The sequence below is a fragment of the Rhincodon typus genome, chromosome 1 (assembly GCF_021869965.1).
Source record: "Rhincodon typus isolate 14 chromosome 1, sRhiTyp1.1, whole genome shotgun sequence".
Taxonomy (NCBI): Eukaryota; Metazoa; Chordata; class Chondrichthyes; order Orectolobiformes; family Rhincodontidae; genus Rhincodon; species Rhincodon typus.
Window position 1 is genome coordinate 143689506 of NC_063332.1, and position 21286 is coordinate 143710791.

The following is a 21286-nucleotide window of genomic DNA, read 5'->3' on the forward strand; positions in this document are numbered from 1 at the left end:
ATGCTGCTTGGCCTGCTGTGTTCATCCAGCTCTACACCTTGTTATCACAATTTGAAGTGTGAGCAAGCAGTTGCTTGGGGAAATAAAGCAGATTATTTTAGTGAAGTCTACAACATTCCACATTTCAATGTTGCATTTTGGCTCTTGTGCAGAATATTATTACATTCATTGATGTTTCTTGGGTGTCAACGATACCCATGAAATATCAATGATCATGTCAAAATATCTGTATGATGTTGTTAATATAGAAGGAAGTCAAAAGGCAAGTATGATGAATCTCACTCATTTAAAACAATCTTGTGGGCAAATATCCTTGGACCTTCTATTCCACTGTTAAATGATAATTCAGAAGAAATCCTGCACCTGATTTTCCGTCAAAATAACAGCAAGGTTAATGATGCTCTCAATTTCATATGTGTACACGTTACAACAATTTCAGGAAGGGCTGATGCATGGTTAAAATCAAATATCGATAAGTTACACTGTTATGTACAAACATGCATACATATGAATTTGCAGGAGGAGTAGGCTATTAAGATCCAATTTGCTGTTTTCTTCCATTAGCTTAGAGTCATAGAGATCTACAGCACAAAAACAGACCCTTCAGTCCGAGTCATCCCTGTCGACCAGATATCCTATATAAGTCTAGTCCCATTTGCCAGCATTTGGCCCATATACCTCCAATTCCTATTCATATACCCAACCAGATGCCTTTTAAATGTTGTACCAGCCTCAACCACTTCCTCTGGCATCTCATTCCAAACACACACCACCTTCTGTATGAAAAAGTTGCTCCTTAGGTCCCTTTTACATCTTTCTCCTCTCACCTTAAACCTATGCCCTCTAGTTTTGGACTCCCCAACCCCGGGGAAAAGACCTTGCCTATTTACCCTATCCATGTCCCTCATGATTTTATAAACCTCTGTAAGGTCACCCCTCAGCCTCTGATGCTCCAAGGAAAATAGCCCCAGCCTATTCAGCCTCTCCCTATCGCTCAAACCTTCAACCCTGGCAATATCCTCGTAAATCTTTTCTGAACTCTTTCTAGTTTCACAATATCCTTCCTGTAGGAGGGTGACCAGAATTGCACACAATACTCCAAAAGTGTGCGACTCAGTGTCCTGTACATCTACAACATGACACCTCAACTTCTATACTTAATGCACTGACCAGTAAAGGCAACCACACCAAACTCGTTTTTCACTATCCTATCTACTTGTGACTCCACTTTCAAGGAACTATGAACTTGCACTCCAAGGTCAATTTCTTGAGCAACACTCCCCAGGACCTTATCATTAAATGTGTAAATCCTGTCCTGATTTGCCTATCCATAATGCAACACCTCACATTTATCTAAATTAAACTCCATCTGCCACTCCTCAACCCATTGGCCCATCCGATCAAGATCCCATTGTACTCTGACGTAACCATTTTGCTGTCCACTAAACCTCCAATTTTAGTGTCATCTGCAAACTTACGAACCATACCTCCTATGTTCACATCCAAATAATTTATATAAGTGACAAAAAGCAGTGGAGCCAGGACCAATCCTTGTGGCACACCGCTGGTCACAGGCCTCCAGTCTGAAAAGCAACCTTCCACCACTGCCCTCTGTCTTCTAACTTCGAGCCAGATCTGTATCCAAATAGCTAGTTGTCCCTCTATTCCATGTGATCGACCCTTGCTAACCAGCCTACCCTGAGGAACCTTGTCGAATGCCTTACTGAAGTCCATATAGATCACATCCACCTCTCTAACTCATCAATCCTCTTTCGTTACTTCTTCAAAAAACTCAATCAAGTTAGTGAGACACAATTTCCCATGCACAAAGCTATGCTGACCATTCCTAATCAGTCTTTGCCTTTTCAAATACATGCAAATCCTGTCTCTCAGGATTCTCTCCAACTTGCCCATCACTGATGTCAGGCTCACTGGTCTATAGTTCCCTGGAATTTCCTTACCACTTTTCTTAAATAATGACACAACGTTAGCTAACCTCCAGTCTTCCAGCACCTTACCTGTGACTATCAATGATACAAGTATCTCAGCAAGGGGCCCAGCAATCTCTTCTCTCATATCCCACAGAGTTCTAGGGTACACCTGGGGATTTATCTACCTTTATGCATTTTAAGACAGTCAGCACCTCCTCCTCTGTAATACAGACATTTTTCAAGATGTCACTATTTATTTCCCCATGGTTGTCTGTCTTCCATATCTTTCTGGACAGTAAACACTGATGCAAAGTACTCATTTAGTATCTCCCCCATCTCCGGCAGTTCCACACATAGGTAACCTTGCTGATCTTTAAGGGGTCCTATTCTTTCCGTAGTTATCCTTTTGACCTCAACGTATTTGTAGAATTCCTTTGGATTCTCCTTTACGCTATTTGCCAAAGTTATCTCATGTCCCTTTTTACCCTCCTGATTTCCCTCTTAAGTGTACTCCTACTGCCTTTATACTTTTCCAGGGGTTCACTCGATCACCACGATCTATACCTGAGATATGCTTCCTTCTTTTTCTTGACCAAAGCCTGAATTTCTCTAATCATCCAGCGTAACCTAAACCTATCAGGCTTGCCCTTCACCCTAACAGGAACATACTGTCTCTGGACTCTCGTTATGGCTTCACAATTCTCAGCGTCCCTTTACCTGTGAACATCTTCCCCCAAATAATTTTTGAAAGTTCTTGCCTAATACTGTCAAAATTGGCCTTCCTTCAATGTAATTTTTAGATCTTTAATTTTTATATCTGTCTATCCTTTTCTATCATTATTTTAAAACTAATAGAATTATGGGCACTAGCCCCAAAGTGGTCCCCACTGACACCTCAGTCACCAGCCCTGTCTTATTTCCTAAAAGTAGGTCAAGTTTTGCACTTTCTCTACATTCACATATTGAATCAGAAAATTTTCTTGTGCACACTTAACAAATTCCTCTCCATCCAAGCCCTTAACACTATGACAGTCCCAGTCTATGTTTGGAAAATTAATATCCTCTACCATAACCAACCTATTATTCTCACAGATACCTCCTTACAAATTTGTTTCTTAATTTCCTGCTGACTACTGGGGAGTCTATAGTACAATCCCAATAAGATGATCATCCCTTTCTTATTTCTCAGTTCCACCCAAATAACTTACCTTGACATATTTGCAGGAATATCCTCCCTAAGTACAGCAGTAACGTTATCCCTAATCAAAAACACCACTGCCCCTCCTCTCTTGCTCTCCTTTCTATCCTTCCTAAAGCATCTATGCCCTGGAACATTAAGCTGCCAGTCCTATTCATCCCTGAGCCATGTCTCTGTAATTGCTATGACATCCCAGTCCCATTTCCAACCATGCCCTGAGTTCATCTGCCTTACCTGTTAGGCCTCTTGCATTGAAATAAATGCAGTTTAATTTATCAGTCCAACCTCGTTCTCTGCTTTGCTCCTGCCTGCCCTGACTCTTTGACTTACTCCTTTCCCCAACTGTATGAATCTCAGACTGCTCTCTTTCCTCACTATCACCCTGGGTGTCAGCCCCTCCCTGCCCACCATTCCTACTAGTTTAAATCCTCCTGAGCAGCTCTAGTAAATCTCCCCACCAGTACATTAGTCCCCTTCCAATTCAGGTGCAATCTGTTGTTCTTATACAGGTCACTTCTTCCCCAGAAGACATTCCAATGATCCAAAAATGTGAATCCTTCTCCCCTGCACCAGCTCCTCAGCCACGCATTCATCTGTTCTATCCTCCTATTCCTACCCTCACTAGTTTGTGGCACCGGAAGTAATCCAGATATTACTACTCTTAAGGACCTCCTTTTTAAATTCCCGCTTAACTTGCTATATTCTTTCATTAGAATCTCATCCTTATCGCTTCCTATATCATTAGTTCCATTGTATACAACAACTTCCTGCTGGTCCCTCTTGCCTTTGAGAATATCCTGCACTCTCTCTGAGATATCCTTGATCCTGGCACCAGGGAGGCAACACACCATTCTGATGTCTCACTGTTGGCTGCAGAATCGTCTATCTGTGCCTCTGACTAGACAATTGACTGCTTGGAGCCTGGCACACTTCTCATTACATTAGAGACAGCCTCGGTACCAGAAACCTGGTTGTCAGTGTTACATTCCCCTGAATGTCCATCATCCCCTACATTTTTCAAAATAGCATACTTGTTTGAGATGGGGATAGCCACAGAAAACTCCAGTACTACCTGCATCCCTCTCATACCTTTCCTAGAGGTCTCCCATTCACCCATCTATTTCTTTAGTTTAACTCCCTTCCTGCAACTGCCATCCATCACACCCGCTAGCTCCTGTAAATTCCTTGTTGTCTCTAACTGCCATTCCAACCGGTCCATGCAATCTGATAGGATTCACAACCGAACACACTTCTGCACACAATCATCAGTAACATGGAAACACCCCCTAATCTCCCACATCCAACAGGAACAAGCACATCACTCTATTAAAGGCCATCCTTGCACCTTAACAATCTACAGACCCAGAAAATAGCACAGTCTTACTGCTCTAAAAACACCGCTCCAAACTAACTTAGTACCTATGTTTCATAATTTTAAAGTTTAATCAAGAGACAGATCTCAATAAAAACACATAATCAAAAAGAATCCACACTACTCACTATTGTAGATTTACAAAAAAAAACTAGCCACTTAGCTGTTCCCCTGCTGTGATCTCCCCACAGAGGTTTCTCAAAGGTCAGCTGTGAATTTTGCTGTTTGTTTTTGTTTCTTAGACAAACTCCGATGTCCAGAGGTACTTGAAATCAAACAGCAGAGGTAGTAGCTGTGAAAATTCACTGCTGGGTCAGACAGCAGTATAGGTTTCTTTCTCCATTGAGTCACTTCCTACTATGTGGTCACGGCCTTTGTCTTCCTTCGTCTTTTTAAGGTGCTGTTGTTTTGATCTATTTTCCCCAAAGTTCCAAAACTATGCAACAGTTTATAAAACAGTAATTAGTGTTCCTAGAATTCGAGGAAATCAGCTTCAACACTGAAAATACCTCAAAAAAGGAGCAGCTCTTACAGCCACAATCTTTTCCCGTCTTCGATCTTCGATTACCAGTTTCATGAATCTCACTGTTTCCCTAACAATTGAAATGTATTGAATGCCATTAGGTTGTGCTATGAGAACTCTGGCCTCTTAAGTCAGAAGGTTATGGGTTCAAGATTCACTCCAGGACTTGAGCTGAGGAAAAATTAAGGCTGTCAACCTAATGCAACACTGAAGGAATGTTTAATTGTCAGAAATGTTGTGTTTCAGCTGAGATATTAAGCTGAAGCATTGTTTTCCTTTTCAGTAGGTTAATGACCCATCATATTGCATGAGAATTATTCCCTGATGTCCAGGTCAGTAATTATTCCTCAGTCAATGTCACAAAAAACCCCAAATTATCTAATCATTAACACATTGCTGTTTATGGGAGTTTGTTGTGAGCAGACTGGCTGCTACAATTTCTTTTTTACAAGTGCCTAAACTTCAAAAGTACTAAATTGGCTGTAAAGCACTTGGAGACATCTGGTGGCTGTGAAAGGCACTATATGAATGCAAGTGTCTCATTTAAATGCAAACTAAACATGCCAAAGAAAGATAACCTTTGTCCGTTCCAGTCTAAGTACATGTTTACTGACATAGTAGGCATTAATTAGTGCCAAACATTGGACCAGATTTTCTTATGAGTTGCATTCCTATGGAAATCACCACCTGCCCTTCTTTTTCAGTAAAAAGTGGAGCTCTGCATTTCTGAGGAGATGCTGCTCAGGGCTCCCTTAGAAATGCTGAGGCCTAATTCCATTCAGATAGTTCTTTTCTAGCATAGAACTGTCAGAGGAAGGCAAACTATGCTTTGTTTCACAGCAATCAGCTGCTGCATTCTGAAATTTAAAGGTGCTGACAGCCACTTTGGCAACTGCTGTCAAACTATATGACATCAGGGTGCTGGGAGTGTTGGGTGCCAAATGGTTAGAGGAGTGTCAGGTAAGTAGGGTACCAAGCTTGGCAGGGAGTAGAATGGCAAGTGTTAGGATGTCAAGTGATCAGGGACATGGTTCTAGGTAAGTAGGGCGCCAAATGGGTAGGGTGCCAGTGGGGAGGGTGTAAGGTACCACTGTGCAAGGTGGCAAAGGTACAGGTAAATGTTAAGGGTAGGTCACGTTGGGCTGAAGAAATCAGATCCGGGGAGGAGGAGAGGGTGGGTGTCTGGTTTGGGATTTTCCGGTCCAGCAAATGGTCGGGGGTGGGGTCAGGTCTGGTGAAGCCAAGCGGTAGGGTTGGGTCTGGTGCAACAGGCAGAGGGGCCAGTGACAGGTACATTGGATCAGGTTGTGGTTGATGGTCATAGTGGGGGTGGGACAGGGAACTGAGTCTGGTGGAGGTGGTGTAAATGTTCAAGGGTTGGGTCGGCTCTGGCAATGGAGGGGTTTCTGTTCTGGACTGGGGCAGGGGTGTTGGATTTGGGGCTTTGGTTACCATGATTAAGGGAGATGTTTTCCGGTTCTGGGAGAGATGTTGGTCTTTGGCAGGGGAGGGTTGGACATGTGTTTGGTCCCAGACCAAGCCTAGGGTCCCTGAGTCGGGTGGGGTGGAACACACCTAGCCAATGGGGTAGGAGCGTAATGTTGGGTCATGGGGGTTTGGAGTATTGTGTCTTCGGGGTTGTCAGTTCAGGGTTTGGTGGATATAAGGGATCTGGGGGTTGCGAGTAAGGTAAGTGTGAAGTTTCTTTAATAATTTACTCAGGAATTAGTTGATTTCTTTTCTGAGTAACTATTTTACTTCATTTAATGGAACCATCTGAAGTCGCTGATTTTTATGGAAGCTTTTGGATGGTTCCAGAGGTGCAGTTTGATTGCCCAGTGAAAATTCCAATTTCCTAGGCAATTCCTTTGGACTGTACAATGATATGGATTCTGCAGGACTGAACTAATAACAGGCTCCTAAAGTCACTTCTGCTGTAAGACTTGGTCAAATATTAAAGCATGTGGTTGGGGTTTGATTCAAACTACTGTTAAAGTAGTTAAAGTGCCGGGGTGGCACGGTTGCACAGTGGTTAGCACTGCTGCCTCACAGCACCAGGGACCCAGGTTCAATTCCAGCCTTGGGCAACTGTCTGTGTGGAGTTTGCACATTCTCCAGGTGTCTCTGTGGGTTTCCTCCAGGTGCTCTGGTTTCCTCCCACAGTCCAAAGATGTGCAGGCTGGGTGGATTGGCCATGCTAAATTGCCCATAGTGTTCAGGGATGTGTGGGTTAGAGGTGAATGGGTTTGGGTGGGTGCTCTGAGGATCAGTGTGGACTTGTTGGGCCAAAGGGCCTGTTTCCACACTGGAGGGATTCTACAATAACAACAACAAGTTAGTGGTGTGTTCAATTAACATCCCTATATCAATTCATATAACTAACATTGTTAATTCAGAGGTTTCATATTACTAGCTTACTTTAATATGACTACATAGATTAAAAAAAAATACAGTTTTATTAATTTTACTTGTACAATGTTACCTTACCATAAGTGTAATATTCAACTTCCGGTGGAAGTGTTACAAGTGATAGATCATTTTCCTCAACATGTTCATCTACATACTGCTGTGCTTTAGAAGCTTCCAGAAATGCCAGAAATCTTGCTGTAAATGCAGCAATAAAAATTGATAACATTCCAAAATCTAAAAGATTCCACATTTGGAAAATGTATTCCCGTGGTCCTTCTGTCCAGATTTCTTTACACTCAGTCCACATCATTCCTACAAAAGAATTTTTTAAACATTTAATGTATACAGAGTGTTTTTAAAAGAAGATGAGAAGTAGTTCTATATTCATAGCTCAGATATAACACTACTTACCCAGTATCCACACCATAATTAGCATTTCTGTCCAAGTAAACATAGTAGTTTTCATTCTGAAGACTTGTTTAGGGTAATCGGTAACAGTGACATTGGGTAAGGTTTTGATGCCTTCAAATCTATCAGAGGCATTAAATACTAGTAAGCACAGAAAGATGATGAAGGATGCCGCATGCATCACAAACTTCATGAAGGGACTTCTTAGCATCTTCCCCAGCTAGAAGGAAAAATTAAGATAAGTATCTATCCTGTAGATGTAAATGGATCATCAGTCATTTCATCTCATGGATACTTGGTTTCCACTTTAACCACACGATGTAAACTTTTTTCTGCTGTTGAACTTCACACTAGTGAAGCTATACACAAGCCATATTTTTTTCAATTCCTGCTACACTCTTTGCCCTTCTGATGGTGTTGAAGCACCTTGGGCATAGCTCCATCGTTCTACACACCCTATGCTAACTATGAACTAAGTGACTGAATACTGGAAATCTGATAGCTCTTTTGACATTCTAGTCAAACTCAATCCCGTTCCCCTTTGATGTCCATGCAATTTTTCCACTAGTAGCCATATAATTACTGATCTGAACTGAAAACTTTTTTTTTTCCTATCCCTAACTCAAATTGCAGTGTGGTCAGTGCTAACATCTTAATGTTGTCCTGAGATTCACTAACTCAGCATAGACTGGAAGCTGAAGCTGGGACTTTTCTGATTTGTGTAACATTAGGTACCAAATTTAAGAGCGCATTAATTTTGGAAGACTTCAGTCTTTACAATACTGAACAGCAGTATCCACCTGCCTTTTTCAAACTGTTAAACTTGTCTTAGGAGGAACAAATTGTCCTTTCTATAAAAAACAATTCGAAGGTGCCATGATCTTTGGATTTCAGCAGCAGCTAATAGTAATATGTCATTAAAAAAAGGTTGAGAATTCAATTTTTTCCAGTCTGTACCTTTGTACTTTTGCAACAAAATTCTATTTGATTAAAACATTGTATTTTAAAACAAACATCTCCAATATAATTAACATAATTTATAAATTGTTCTGAATGCATTCAATATTGTTTGCAGGACATATGCCTTCCTAAAAGAAAAGTTATATTAGGGACCTACATTTTTTGTCATGACCAAAATACCAGAATTGTTCAAGTAAAAGTTCATATTGCCATGACTATACTGAATGCAACAGATTGGTAACTTGGTGAGACCAGTCTTTTGAAGAAAAGCAATAATGCAGGATAAAGCACTTGGGAATACAGCATGCCTGAGCTATGAATGAGTTTGAAGTCAGAATATAAACCAGTGTGTTGATTCATTTTTGTTAAAATACATAACATGGAAGTGACAGTTCAATGTTACACCTCCTGAGCGGAACAGTTTTAATCAGCTGATACTTCAACATATATCTTAATTTCCAATCACGATACTTTATTGATGAAACAATTATTTCTGATTCAATAGCTTAGATTAAGGTCAGGTGGTGAAGGAGGCTAAGGCTGAGATTGTGGGTAGAGACGAAAGGGTCAAATGAGAGTATTGAATAAATGCCCTCGGTTTCAATCTCTAGGAGTGAAGGATTAAAGAGAAAATCTAAGTCTATGCCCATAAATATTTTTTACAGTATAAAAAAGCCACCTGTGGTAAATTGTTTATCTTCTGGAACATTCCATGTTGTCTTTTGCAAACAGCATTTCAGCACAATGTTAGTACAACCTGGAACATTTCAGTAATTTTCAAATTATGATAATTAAATCACATAAAGCAGGTTTCCTCAATTAGAGGTACATATTAAGAATGTATTTTTCACCACCATCTTTACGAGACACAATTCCAGCACAGTTTTTAACCTTGTGATTTTTTTTACTCAGCTACATAATGAAGATATTTTTGATTTATCATTACATTGCTTTGTGAGTGGCAGCATATAAAGCATTTCTGTACTAACATTATCAGTAGACAATTCTTATCGCCAGTTCAAAATAATTTTAACATACGATAACCTGTGAATAGGTCTGATCCTTAGACATCTTTTTGGCATCTACATTTTCTACTCTGTGTAAAAGTAAAACTCACTTGTCCTATACTAAAAGCAATTCAACATCAAAATGGGTAGTAAGTTCTGTTTCTCGTGTTAGTAATTTGTTGGTATTAAAAGCCCTGAATTTCCTCTGGCTACGCTCTGTCAGTGGAATGAATGACTGAAATTGCAACTTTCCACTGTTTCTTCTTCTCATCCCCTACTCACTTCTCAGGGTCAAGGGAATTTAAATATTTCTGGACAAGTGCTCAGGCTATGGGGCACCCACTTCAGGCGGTGACAAGTGAGGGAGTTCATTGTAATATGTTGCTTCTCACAGTTTGATATAAAATGGAGCAGAGTGAGTAACATGTACTCTCCAACCAGTTTTACTGGCAGATCAGCACAACAGGCACCAAAAAGGCAAGTTTTAAATTACATTTGTAAAGTTAGGAGGGACAAGATGCAGTCATCTCATTCCCATCACAAGCAAGTGACCATGTTCTGCTAGTTGGCCATCATAAAAGTGGTCATCTTTGCCACTGAGCCACATTGGTAAAATAGAGGTAAAATTTAACTTCAGCAATGCAGGCAGTAGCAGACTGGCTGACATTTTATACATGCTGATTGATTTATCTTTCCAATATAAAGAGGAACAAATGGGGATCAAAAAATAATGCTTATGGTGAGCTCCAATGTTCAAATTTACCCCTTGAAACCTAACAAACCAGTGTGCCATACTAACTATGCTGCACAAGTAATCAGCGAACATTCATTTTACAGTTTAAAATTTATTCCCTGGAAAAAGTCAGTACAACTGAAGTTCTGTTTCCCTAAATGGTTCGTGTTTTTTAAAATTTGAATTATAGCCTAACCCTCAGGAACCATTGTAATTATCAAATAGATATATAAGATTATGATTAATATTGACAGTTCTTTCTTTATAATACAATAAGTGTAGGTGGTATGGTCACTGGATAATGAATTGAGTGAGTGGCTGAGCCTGACTCCTAATAAGCTGAATTGTCATCAGTACAAAAGAATGATTTAGCGTCACTATTTACATTTATTCAAAAACTCTTCCAGGAGCACCCACCAAGAGATATTACCAGTCCTAGTTATTTAAACAAATCCGATAAAAATAGATGGTATAACAAAGATTATCAGAATTATACAAACATGATTATTAGACGAACACATGGTTTTCAAAATCAGTATGCATTTTACAAAAAAGAAAAGTGAGGGTTGTTCAAGTGATTTATGATTAGAGCAATGCAGTGGTTAATGCACCGGGCAGCATGGTGGCTCAGTGGTCAGCACTGCTGCCTCACAGCACCAGGGACCCAGGTTTGATTCCACACTTGAGCAACTGTCTGTGTGGAGTTAGCACATTCTCCCCATGTTTGCATGGGTCTCCTCTGGGTGCTCTAATTTCCTCCCACAGTCCAGTAGATTAGGTGGCTTGGCCATGCTGAATTGCCCATAGTGTCTAGGGATGTACAAGCTAGGTGGATTAGCCAAAAGAAATGCAAGGTTACAGGGTTAGGGTAGGGGGTGGGTCTGGGTCGGATGCTCTTTGGAAGGTCGCTGTGGACTCGATGGGCTGAATGGCCTGTTTCCACACTAGGGGATTCTATGATTCTATGTTACTGGACAAGTAATGCAGAATTTTGGAATTTTAATTGACAGACTATGAGTTCAATTACCATCAGTTTGAGAATTTCAATTAATTAAAAAAAATAGAAAATATGGAAATAGAAATAGTTCAAATTTGTATAAAGAATCATGAAGGATTCTTGTTTTCTTTAGATTTCCAACATCTTCAGTTTTTCTTTTATTCAAATCAACTTTGCTTTCACTGCTCATCCATACATACAAAATCGGGGCAGCACAGTGGCTCAGTGGTTAGCACTGCTCCCTCACAGCGCTAGGTACTCAGGTTTGACTACAATCTTGGACGACTGTCTGTGTGGAGTTTTCATGTCCTCGCCGTGTCTGTGTGGGTTTCTGCTGGGTGCTTCAATTTCTTCCGACAGTCCAAAGATGTGCAGGTTAGGTGGATTGGCCATGCTAAATTGCCCTGTAGTGTACAGGGATATGCAGGCTAGGTGGATTAGCCATAGGAAATGCAAGGTTAAGGATACGGTGTGGGGACTGGGTGGGATGCTTTTCGGAGAGTCCGTGCAGACCTGATAGCCAAATGGCCTCTTTCTGCACTGTAGGAATTCTGCAACAATTCCTGCATAACCTGGTGACCTGTTCTATACCTCTTTCTGTGCTATTCAACAACCATATCCTAGGAGCTGCCCAAGAGTACCCCCAGTGTGATATGATCTGTGTTGTCCCTATTACATATGAAGAAACTCTTGGCAAATACCCAAAGCAAGAAGATTTCTTGAAAAACAGGTCTGCAAGCTGGAGAAAATTACTTTAGCAAAGAAAAGGAAATAATTCTCATCCATAATAATCAATGTTCCATTTTCCTGCTGACACAATGGCAGGAAAGCTATTTGCAGCACAATAATTTTATCTTAAATGGTGACTGCAGTTGAAACATGAAAATAATTTAAAAACCACAACTATCGAGGGAGGTGATGATGTGATGGTAACGTCACTGGGCTAGTAATCAACAACCCCAAGCTAATGTTTTGAGGAAACAAAAACAGAAATTTTCTGAGGACGTAGCTTTCAATCCCACCATGGCAGATGATGATAATTGAATGAAAAAAATCTGAATAAAAAGCCAGTCTAAAGCAATGGCAACCACTCTCAGTTGTTGTTAAAACTCATCTTGATCCTTTCGGAAGGAAATCTGACATCCTTACCCTAGTCTGGCTAAATGTGATGCCAGACCACAGTAATGTGGTTGGCTCTCAACAATTTGGGATGGGCAATAAATTCTGGCCTAGCCAGTGATGCCCACAACCCAGAAATGAATAAAACAACTGCATGTGAAGTCTGACTATTTACAAAATATTAAATGAACTGCAAAATACTTCCCTTAAATTATAATTTATTCTTTGACATGCATTGCGTTTCTCGCAATATTTAATATACTGGCCATACCATCCACCTCAATCACATCTCCTCTGGTGTCCAGCTCTGTATGACTGCATTTGGGGGTGGGACAATGGCGGTCCATTGCTTCATTTTAGAATACAACAGATGAAGGTCCAGCAAGCATCTCTTAGTACTCTGCACTATTACCTTGAGTTCCACAGGAGTCTATCATAAACTTTAACTTCTGCAAGATACAAATATCAGTTGACCACTATCACATCCTCACTGACCTACATTTTTTTCTTGTTTTAAAATATTAAATTTAGGATCTCTTCCTCATTTTCAGCTCTACCTATGATCACATACCATTGATTAATTCTTCTCCAGACTCTTCAGTTTTCTGACAGTGTTTTTGTGTATGTCTTTCTCTCTCTGTCACTCCCACCCTTAAATTCTTCAACCTTAGCTTGAATCTCTTTAACACCTTAAATAAAATCGCTGCAACTTTAAACACTCTTTCAAAACTCACATTTTTAACAGAGCTCTCAGTCACCCATTTTTTCTTTCCTGTCATGGTTGGAATTATTCCATTAATGTTTCCATTCTAAAGCAAATTTTATGTATTAATAGTGTTATATAAATCCAAGTAATTGTTGACACCATAAGATCATAAGGCATAGGAGCAGAAATTAGGCCATTCGGCCCATCGGGTCTGCTCCACCATTCAATCATGGCTGATAAGTTCCTCAACCCCATTCTCCCGCTTTCTCTCCGTAACCCTTGATTCCCCTGATAATCAAGAACCTATCTACCTCAGTCTTAAATGTACTCAATGACCTGGCCTCCACAGCCTTCTGTGGCAGTGAATTCCATAGATTCACCACTCTCTGGCTGAGGAAGTTTCTCCTTATCTCCATTCTAAAAGGTCTTCCCTTTACTCTAAGGCTGTGCCCTCGGGTCCTAGTCTCTCCTACCAATGGAAGCATCTTCCCAACATCCACTCTGTCCAGGCCATTCAGTATTCTGTAAGTTTCAATTAGATCCACCCTCATCCTTCTAAACTCCAATGAGTATAGTCCCAGAGTCCCCACACGTTCCTCATATGTTAAGCTTTCCATTCCTGGGACCATTCTTGTGAACCTCCTCCAAGGCCAGTACATCCTTCCTGAGATATGGGGCCTAAAACTGCATGCAATACTCCAAATGTGGCCTGACCAGAGTCTTATAAAGCCTCAGGAGTACATCCCTGCTTTTATATTCAAGTCCTCTCAAAATAAATGCCAACATTGCATTTGCCTTCCTGACTACTGACTCAACCTGCAAGTTTACCTTGAAAGAATCCTGGACTAGAACTCCCAAGTCTGTTTGCACTTCAGACTTCTGAATTTTTTCCCCCATTTAGAAAATAGTCCATGCTTTTATCCTTCTTACCAAAGTGCATGACATCACACTTTCCCACATTGTACTCCACCTGCCACTTCTTTGCCCACTCTCCTAACCTGTCCAAATCCTTCTGAAGCCTCCCCACCTCCTCAATACTACCTGTCCCCCCACCTATCTTTGTATCATCTACAAACTTAGCCAGAATGCCCACAGTTTCTTCATCTAGATCACTAATGTATAAAGTGAAATGTTGTGGTTCCAACACTGGCCCTTGCAGAACACCATTTGTCACCTGCTGCTATCCTTTTATCCCAACTCTCTGCTTTCTGCCAAACAGCCAATCTTCTATCCATGCTAGCACCTTGCCTCTAACACCATGGGCCCTTATCTTGCTCAACAGCCCCCTGTGCAGCACCTTGTCAAAGGCCTTCTTGAAGTCCAGGTAGATAACATCCATTGCCTCTCCTTGGTCTACCCTGCTCATTACTTCCTCAAAGAATTCTAGCAGATTTGTCAGACATGACCTCCCGTTGATGAAACCATGCAGACTTTGCCCAACTTTACCATAAACTTCCAAATATTCAGAAATCTCATCCTTTACAATGGACTCCAAAATCTTACCCTCAACTGAGGTTAGGCTAAACAGCCTGTAATTTTCCGTCTTTTGCCTTTCTCCCTTTTTAAACAGCGGTGTCACGTTAGCAACTTTCCAGTCTTCTGGGACCCTCGCTGACTCGAGCAATTCTTGAAAGATCACCACTAACACTTCCACTATCTCTTCAGCTATCGCCTTTAGAACTCTGGGGTGTACTCCATCTGGTCATGGTGATTTATCCACCTTCAGGCCAATCAGTTTTACTAGCACCTTCCCCTTGGTGATGGCCACCATACTCAGTTCTGCCCCCTGACTCTCTTGAATTGTTGGGAGATTACTTGTGTCTTCCACTGTGAAGACTAACATGAAGTAATTATTCAATTCCTCAGCCATTTCCTTGTTCCCTACTACAATCTCCTCCACCATCATTTTCCTGTGGTCCAATGTCCACTTTTGCCTCTCTTTTGCCCTTTATATATCTAAAGAAACTCCTACAGTCTTCATTTATATTGCTGGCTAGCTTACCCTCATATTTCATCTTCTCCCTCTTTATTTCTTTTTTTCTTGCCCTCTGTTGGTCTTTGTAAGCTTCCCAGTCCTGTGGTTTCCCACTGCCCTTCGCCACATTATATGCCTTCTCTTTTGGTTTTATGCTATCCCTGACTTCCTTAGTCAGCCATGGTTGCCTCATGCTCCCAGTACCATGCTTCTTTTTCCTAGGGGTGAATTTTTGCTGCATCTCCTGAATTACTCCCAGAAACTCCTGCCATTGCTGTTCCACTGTCTTTCCTGCTAGGCTCCTCTTCCAGTCAAATCTGCCCAGCTCCTCCCTCATACCTCTGTAGCTGCTCCAAAAAGCCATCTCGTAGACATTCCACAAACTCATTTTCTTGCAATGCACTACCAACATGATTTTCTCAGTCCACCTGCATCTTGAAATCCCCTACGGTTACTGTGACTTTGCCATTCTTACACATCTTTTCTATCTCCTGGTGTATCTTGCGCCCCAGCTCCTGACTACTGTTTGGAGGCCTGTACACAACTCCAACTATGGTTTCTTTACCTTTGTGGTTCCTCAGTTCTACCCACACAGATTCTACACCATCTGACCCTACTTTGTTTCTTCCTATTGATTTAATTTCATTTCTCACTAATAAGGCAACCCCAACCCCTCAGCTCACCTGCCTATCTTTTCGATAGGATGTATATCCTTGGATATTCAGTTCCCAATCCTGATTCCCTTGCAGCCATGTCTCCGTGATGCCTACCACGTCATACCTGCCAGTTTCAATCTGCGCCACAAGCTCATTTACTTTATTCCTTATACTGCATGCATTCAGATATAACACCTTCAGTCCTGTATTAACCCTCCCTCTTCTCATTTTCATTCATTTTTCCAGTGTTTGATTGCTAGCCCTTTCCAAACACTCTGTTCTATTTGTGTCTGTGCTGGAGACTTTAATGACCTCTCCTGTGTTCTCCTACCCTGTCATCTCTTTCATCTTTTCCCATGTAGTTGAATCCACCACTACAGATGTTAACCTGCTGCTTTGTTTCCCACTGGGGAAAGTTTCACCATTTCCCCGCCTCCCCACCTCCCCCCCACACCCCCACTTTCTTGAGGAGATAGTCTATAGAATTATCTTGGAATATAACAATTGTCAGCAGCAACATTAGTTAGAGAAAAAAACTAGAAGGCTTACTGAAATCTGACAGACTAGGAAGGTCCTACTTTCGATCTCTCAGTCTGAGGTAAATCAGGGACACTAAGATCAGTCACGATTATGACACCTCAATTGTGCATAACCACAATCTTGGGCATGGTTGACCTTAGTGTCCCTGGAATTAAAAATTGGATGTTCCTGGCTATGAATTATAATCAGATTGGACTTGGTTGTGTTGTTCTCCAGATGAAATAGCCTTCTGACACTTACTGCCAGATTCACACATGAACAGCAATTGCTAAGATTTGTTTAGGCTTCCAACAGCTGAAAAGACCCCTTCAAAAGTTATTGTTATCAAGAATGGAGTAGAATGTGGATTGAGGGCAGAGGAGATTGGAATGCTAGGAAATGATAATCATGTCCCTGTGTTTAAAAGAAAATTTGGAATGAAAACTAATTCTAAGAAAATAACTTAGAGGAAGATGAGCTTAACTTGCTGTTTGCTGAACCAGGATAGAAACTTAAGCGGAGCCCTGCATCTGGTTTGAATACAATTAAACATAGCAGCTAACTCTGTAGAGTGGTGCAGTTTTTCATTCCTTAGTCTATTTGACTCATAGATTACGTTGATGTTTGTGCCATTTAAGAAGGATATTTTCTGATTGTCGTGTATGTTTAAAGAAAATCATTTGAAACATTTTGCTGTGAAACTGTGTCATGTGGTTTTTCATAGGCAATTTTCAAAAATGAAGCATAAAAAATACATTACTGTGATGAATGACGTTCTGAAAACTAATCTGTTCAACCTGTGAATTTACATTTTATTATGGATATCCTTTGAAAAATTACTGTTACAACTCATAAGAGATATAGTACTTCAAAAAAATTAAAATTGATTCTAGCATCTCAGCTTCAATTTGTTTCGTAAGTGAATAATAGGCGCGTTAGTTCTTTGAGCTCAGGTTATTGATTCTACACTACGTAAATCACCATTTGGAAGTACCAGAATAATTACACATTTCAGAGAATGAAACTCAGGAAGTAATGCAGAGTGAGTTGATGCATTAAGGAAAAGCAAGTGGTGATGGTAGAGAAGCAGCACGACCTCCTGGTGAACTTGAATGTAATTCGTGACTCTTGTACTTTTTGGGAAGTTTGATGATGCAAATTAGCAACTATTCAATAGGGAAAGTAAAGTTTTGCCTGTACTGATGTCTGAAGGAGACAGAGGGCGAAAAGGTGAGGCTGATGGTGGCTTTGACATCCTAGACAGTACTGTCCTATGCTTCCAGTAAATGGAATAGATCTGCTTATTACTAAGGTATCCTAAATCTATAATACATAAGTTTCTATAGTGTTGGTATAGGGGTAATGATCACTGCACTAATAATCTAGAGACCCAGTCTAATGCTCTGGGGACATGGTTTTGAATTCTAAAATAGCAGGTGGTGAAATGAGAAGTATATTAATAAGACTTGAATTAACACCACTGTCGTGAAATAAAATCTGGTTCACTAATGGTCTTTAGGGAAGGCAATCTGGCATCTTTACCTGGTCTGGCCTACATGTGACACCAGATCCACTATAATATGGTTGCCCTTAAATGGTCTCTGAAATGGCCTAGTGAATGGCTCAATTGTATCAAACTTAGCTATGTCTAAGAAAAGGAATGCAATTGGATGGACTACTCAATCATCCGAGGCACTGGAAATAATAACTGCGCATACATCTCCACATACCATAAGACCGTAAGGTAAAGGAGCAGAATAAGGTTATTCAGCCCATGGAGACTGCTCTGCCATTCAACCAGGGTGATATGTTTCTCAACCCCATTCTCCTACCTTCTCCTGTAACCCTTGATCCCCTTACCAATCAAGAACATATCTCTATCTTATATATACTGAATGACTTGGCCTCCACAGTCCTCTGCAGCAATGAGTTCCACAGATTAACCATCCTCTGGCTGAAGAAATTCCTCCTCCTCTCAGTTTTAACGGGTTTGCCCTTCACCCTGAGGCTGTGCCCTTGGGTCCAAGTCTCTCCTACAAGGGGAAACATCCTCACCATGTCTGCTCTATCAAGTACTCTCAGTATTCTGTAAGTTTCAACCAGATTCCCCTTCATCATTTTAAACTCCATCAAGTACAGACCCAAAGTTGTCAACTGTTCTTATATGACAAGCCCTTCATCCTCTGGAACCCCTCCAAGACCTTCCTTAGATACAGGACACAAAACTGTTCACAATATCCAAAATTCAATCTGACCAGAGCCTTACACATCCCCAGCAGTACATCTCTGCTCTTATATTCTAGCCCTCTTGAAATGAATGCTAAATTGTATTTGCCTTCTTAACTGCCAACTGAACCCGCATGTTAACCTTAAGAGAATCCTGAACCAGGACTCCCAAGTCCCTTTCAGTTTTCTGAAGCCTTTACCCATTTAGAAAATAGTCTCCACCTCTATATATCCCAGCGAAGAATAGCTTCACACATTATATTCTATCTGCCACTTACTCATTCTCTTAACCTGTCCAAGTCCTTCTGCAGCCTCCCCATTTCCTCAACACTACCTGCCCCTCCACCTATCTTTCTATTATCTGCCAACTCAGCAACAATGCCCTCAGTTCCTTTGCCCAGATCATGAATGTATAACGTGAACAGTGCCCAAAATAAATCCCTGCGGAATTCCATTAGTAACCGACTGTCATCCTGAAAAATACCCCATTATCCCTACTCTCTGCCTTCTACCAGTTAGCCAAACATCTATCCATGCAAGTACCATGACTCTGACACCATGGGTTCTTATCTCATTTAACAACCTCCTTTGCGGCACCTTGTCAAAGGCCTTCTAGAAATCCAAATAGGTCATGTCCACTGGCTTTCCTTTGTCTAACTTACTCATTACCTCCTCAAAGAATTCTAACAGATTTGTCAGGCATGATCTTCACTTGACAGAATTGTGCTGAATCAAGTCTGCCTGAATACATATCACAAAATCCAGAATTGCCTGTTCCCTAGTAGCCTCTACCAAAAGCTATCCCAAAAATATCCCGCAGACATTCCACAATCTCCTTTTCTTCACATTTGCTACCAACCTAATGTTCCTAATCCATCTGTATATTGAAGTCCCACATGATTACTGTATTAGGGCCTTTCTTACATCTTCTTTCTATATCCTGATTTATTTTCTTCCCCACATCCTGACTACTGCCAGATGGGTTATACATAACTCCCATCAGGGTTTTTGTCATTTGCAGTTTCTCAACTCTACCCACACAGATTCTATAGCTTCCGATTTTATATCATTTCTTGCTATGATTTAATTTCATTTCTTACTGACAAGGCAACCCTATCCCCTCAGTCCATCTCCCTGTCCTTTAATTGAATGTGTATCCTTGGATATTTTGTTGTCAGCCCTGATCCCCTTGCATCCACGTCTCTGTATTGCCCACAAAACTGTATTCACCAGGGCTCTGGTCCCAGCCCGACTCAGGTGGAGCCCATCCCATCCTTCCCCAGAACTGGTGCCAATTTCCCATAAATTCAAATCTGTTTCTTCAATACCAATCTTTGTGCCATGCATTTACATCTTTAATCTTATTGACATTGTGTCAATTTGCTCGTGGCTCAAGAAATAATCCAGAGATTATTACCTTTCTGGTTCTGCATTTTTAATTTAGTATCTAGCTGCTCTTATTCCCCCACCAGAACCTCTTTCCTCTATCTACTATATTGTTAGTTCCTAAGTGGACCACGATAACTGGATCTTTCCCCTCCGACTCCAAGTTCCCTTGCAGCCCAGATGAGTATCCTGCACTAGGCAGGCAACACAGCCTTCGGGACTCTCGATCCTGGTCACAGAGAACAGTGTCTATTCTCCTGTCAATACTATCCCTGATTATAACTACATTTCTGTTTTCTCCCTCACTTCTTGAATGGCTGGCTGTACCATGGTGCCATAGTCGGTTTGATCATCCTTCCTGCAGCACCCCCTTCTTGTCAACATAGGGAGCAAGAATCTCAAACTTGTTGGACAAGCTCAAGGGCTGAGGCTTCTTCAGCACAACCCCCAGGATCCCTCTACCTGCCTCGCTGGTAGTTACATCATCATGTCTCTGACCACTGAACAAATTTGAGGTAGTTAATCCATCAGTGTGACTGCCTCTTGAAACACAGTGTCTAGGTAACTCTCTCCCTCCCTAATGCGTCACACTGTTCAAAGTTCAGACTCCAGCTCATCAACTCTGAGCCAGAGTTCCCCAAGGAACCAACACTTGCTACAGACGTGATCACTACGTAAAGCTCCCATATTATGTATTTACAACGCATGGCCTGGCTTGGCATCTCGATCTTAATTAGTCAGTTCTCAATTTGATTTTTAAAAGTTTGGACTGATCTCTTAGTTTGTAGTCTGTAAATATTTCCCCGATTTACCTTCAATCTGAAAGCCACCTAAAATTGATAATCAAATTAGGAACTGTCACCAACCAATGAATGTATAACTTACCAGTGTTGTGAGTCATTTGTGCCAGGCCCCTGATCCTGGGCTTCAATTCATTCTGCTTAATAAACACTTTTGAGCTATGAGTCAAAAATGAGACAATAAGCACCTCATCCCCTCTGCACCAACTTCCCATGTTGCCTCAAAATTCCCAAACTATATATAGTTAGTTGGGCTGCGTCTCACTCTGGATATGATCTCTTCTTCCTGATGGTGCGAAGCTTATTGGAATCTCCACAGGAGTTCCTCATGGTAGTGTCCTAGGCCCACACAACCACTTTG

The 21286-nt window shown here is 41.1% G+C and overlaps 1 protein-coding gene across 1 annotated transcript in view; it reads right to left on the minus strand.

Annotated features, from left to right (window-relative positions):
• LOC109935317 (short transient receptor potential channel 3-like) overlaps positions 1-21286 on the minus strand; it is a 107820-nt gene that overhangs the window by 28723 nt on the left and 57811 nt on the right. The window contains exons 6-7 of the mRNA XM_048608904.1: positions 7845-8061; positions 7512-7745 (exon numbers count right to left, since the gene is read on the minus strand). Coding sequence (XP_048464861.1) covers positions 7512-7745; positions 7845-8061 — 451 coding nt within the window. The remainder of the gene's footprint in view (positions 1-7511; positions 7746-7844; positions 8062-21286) is intronic.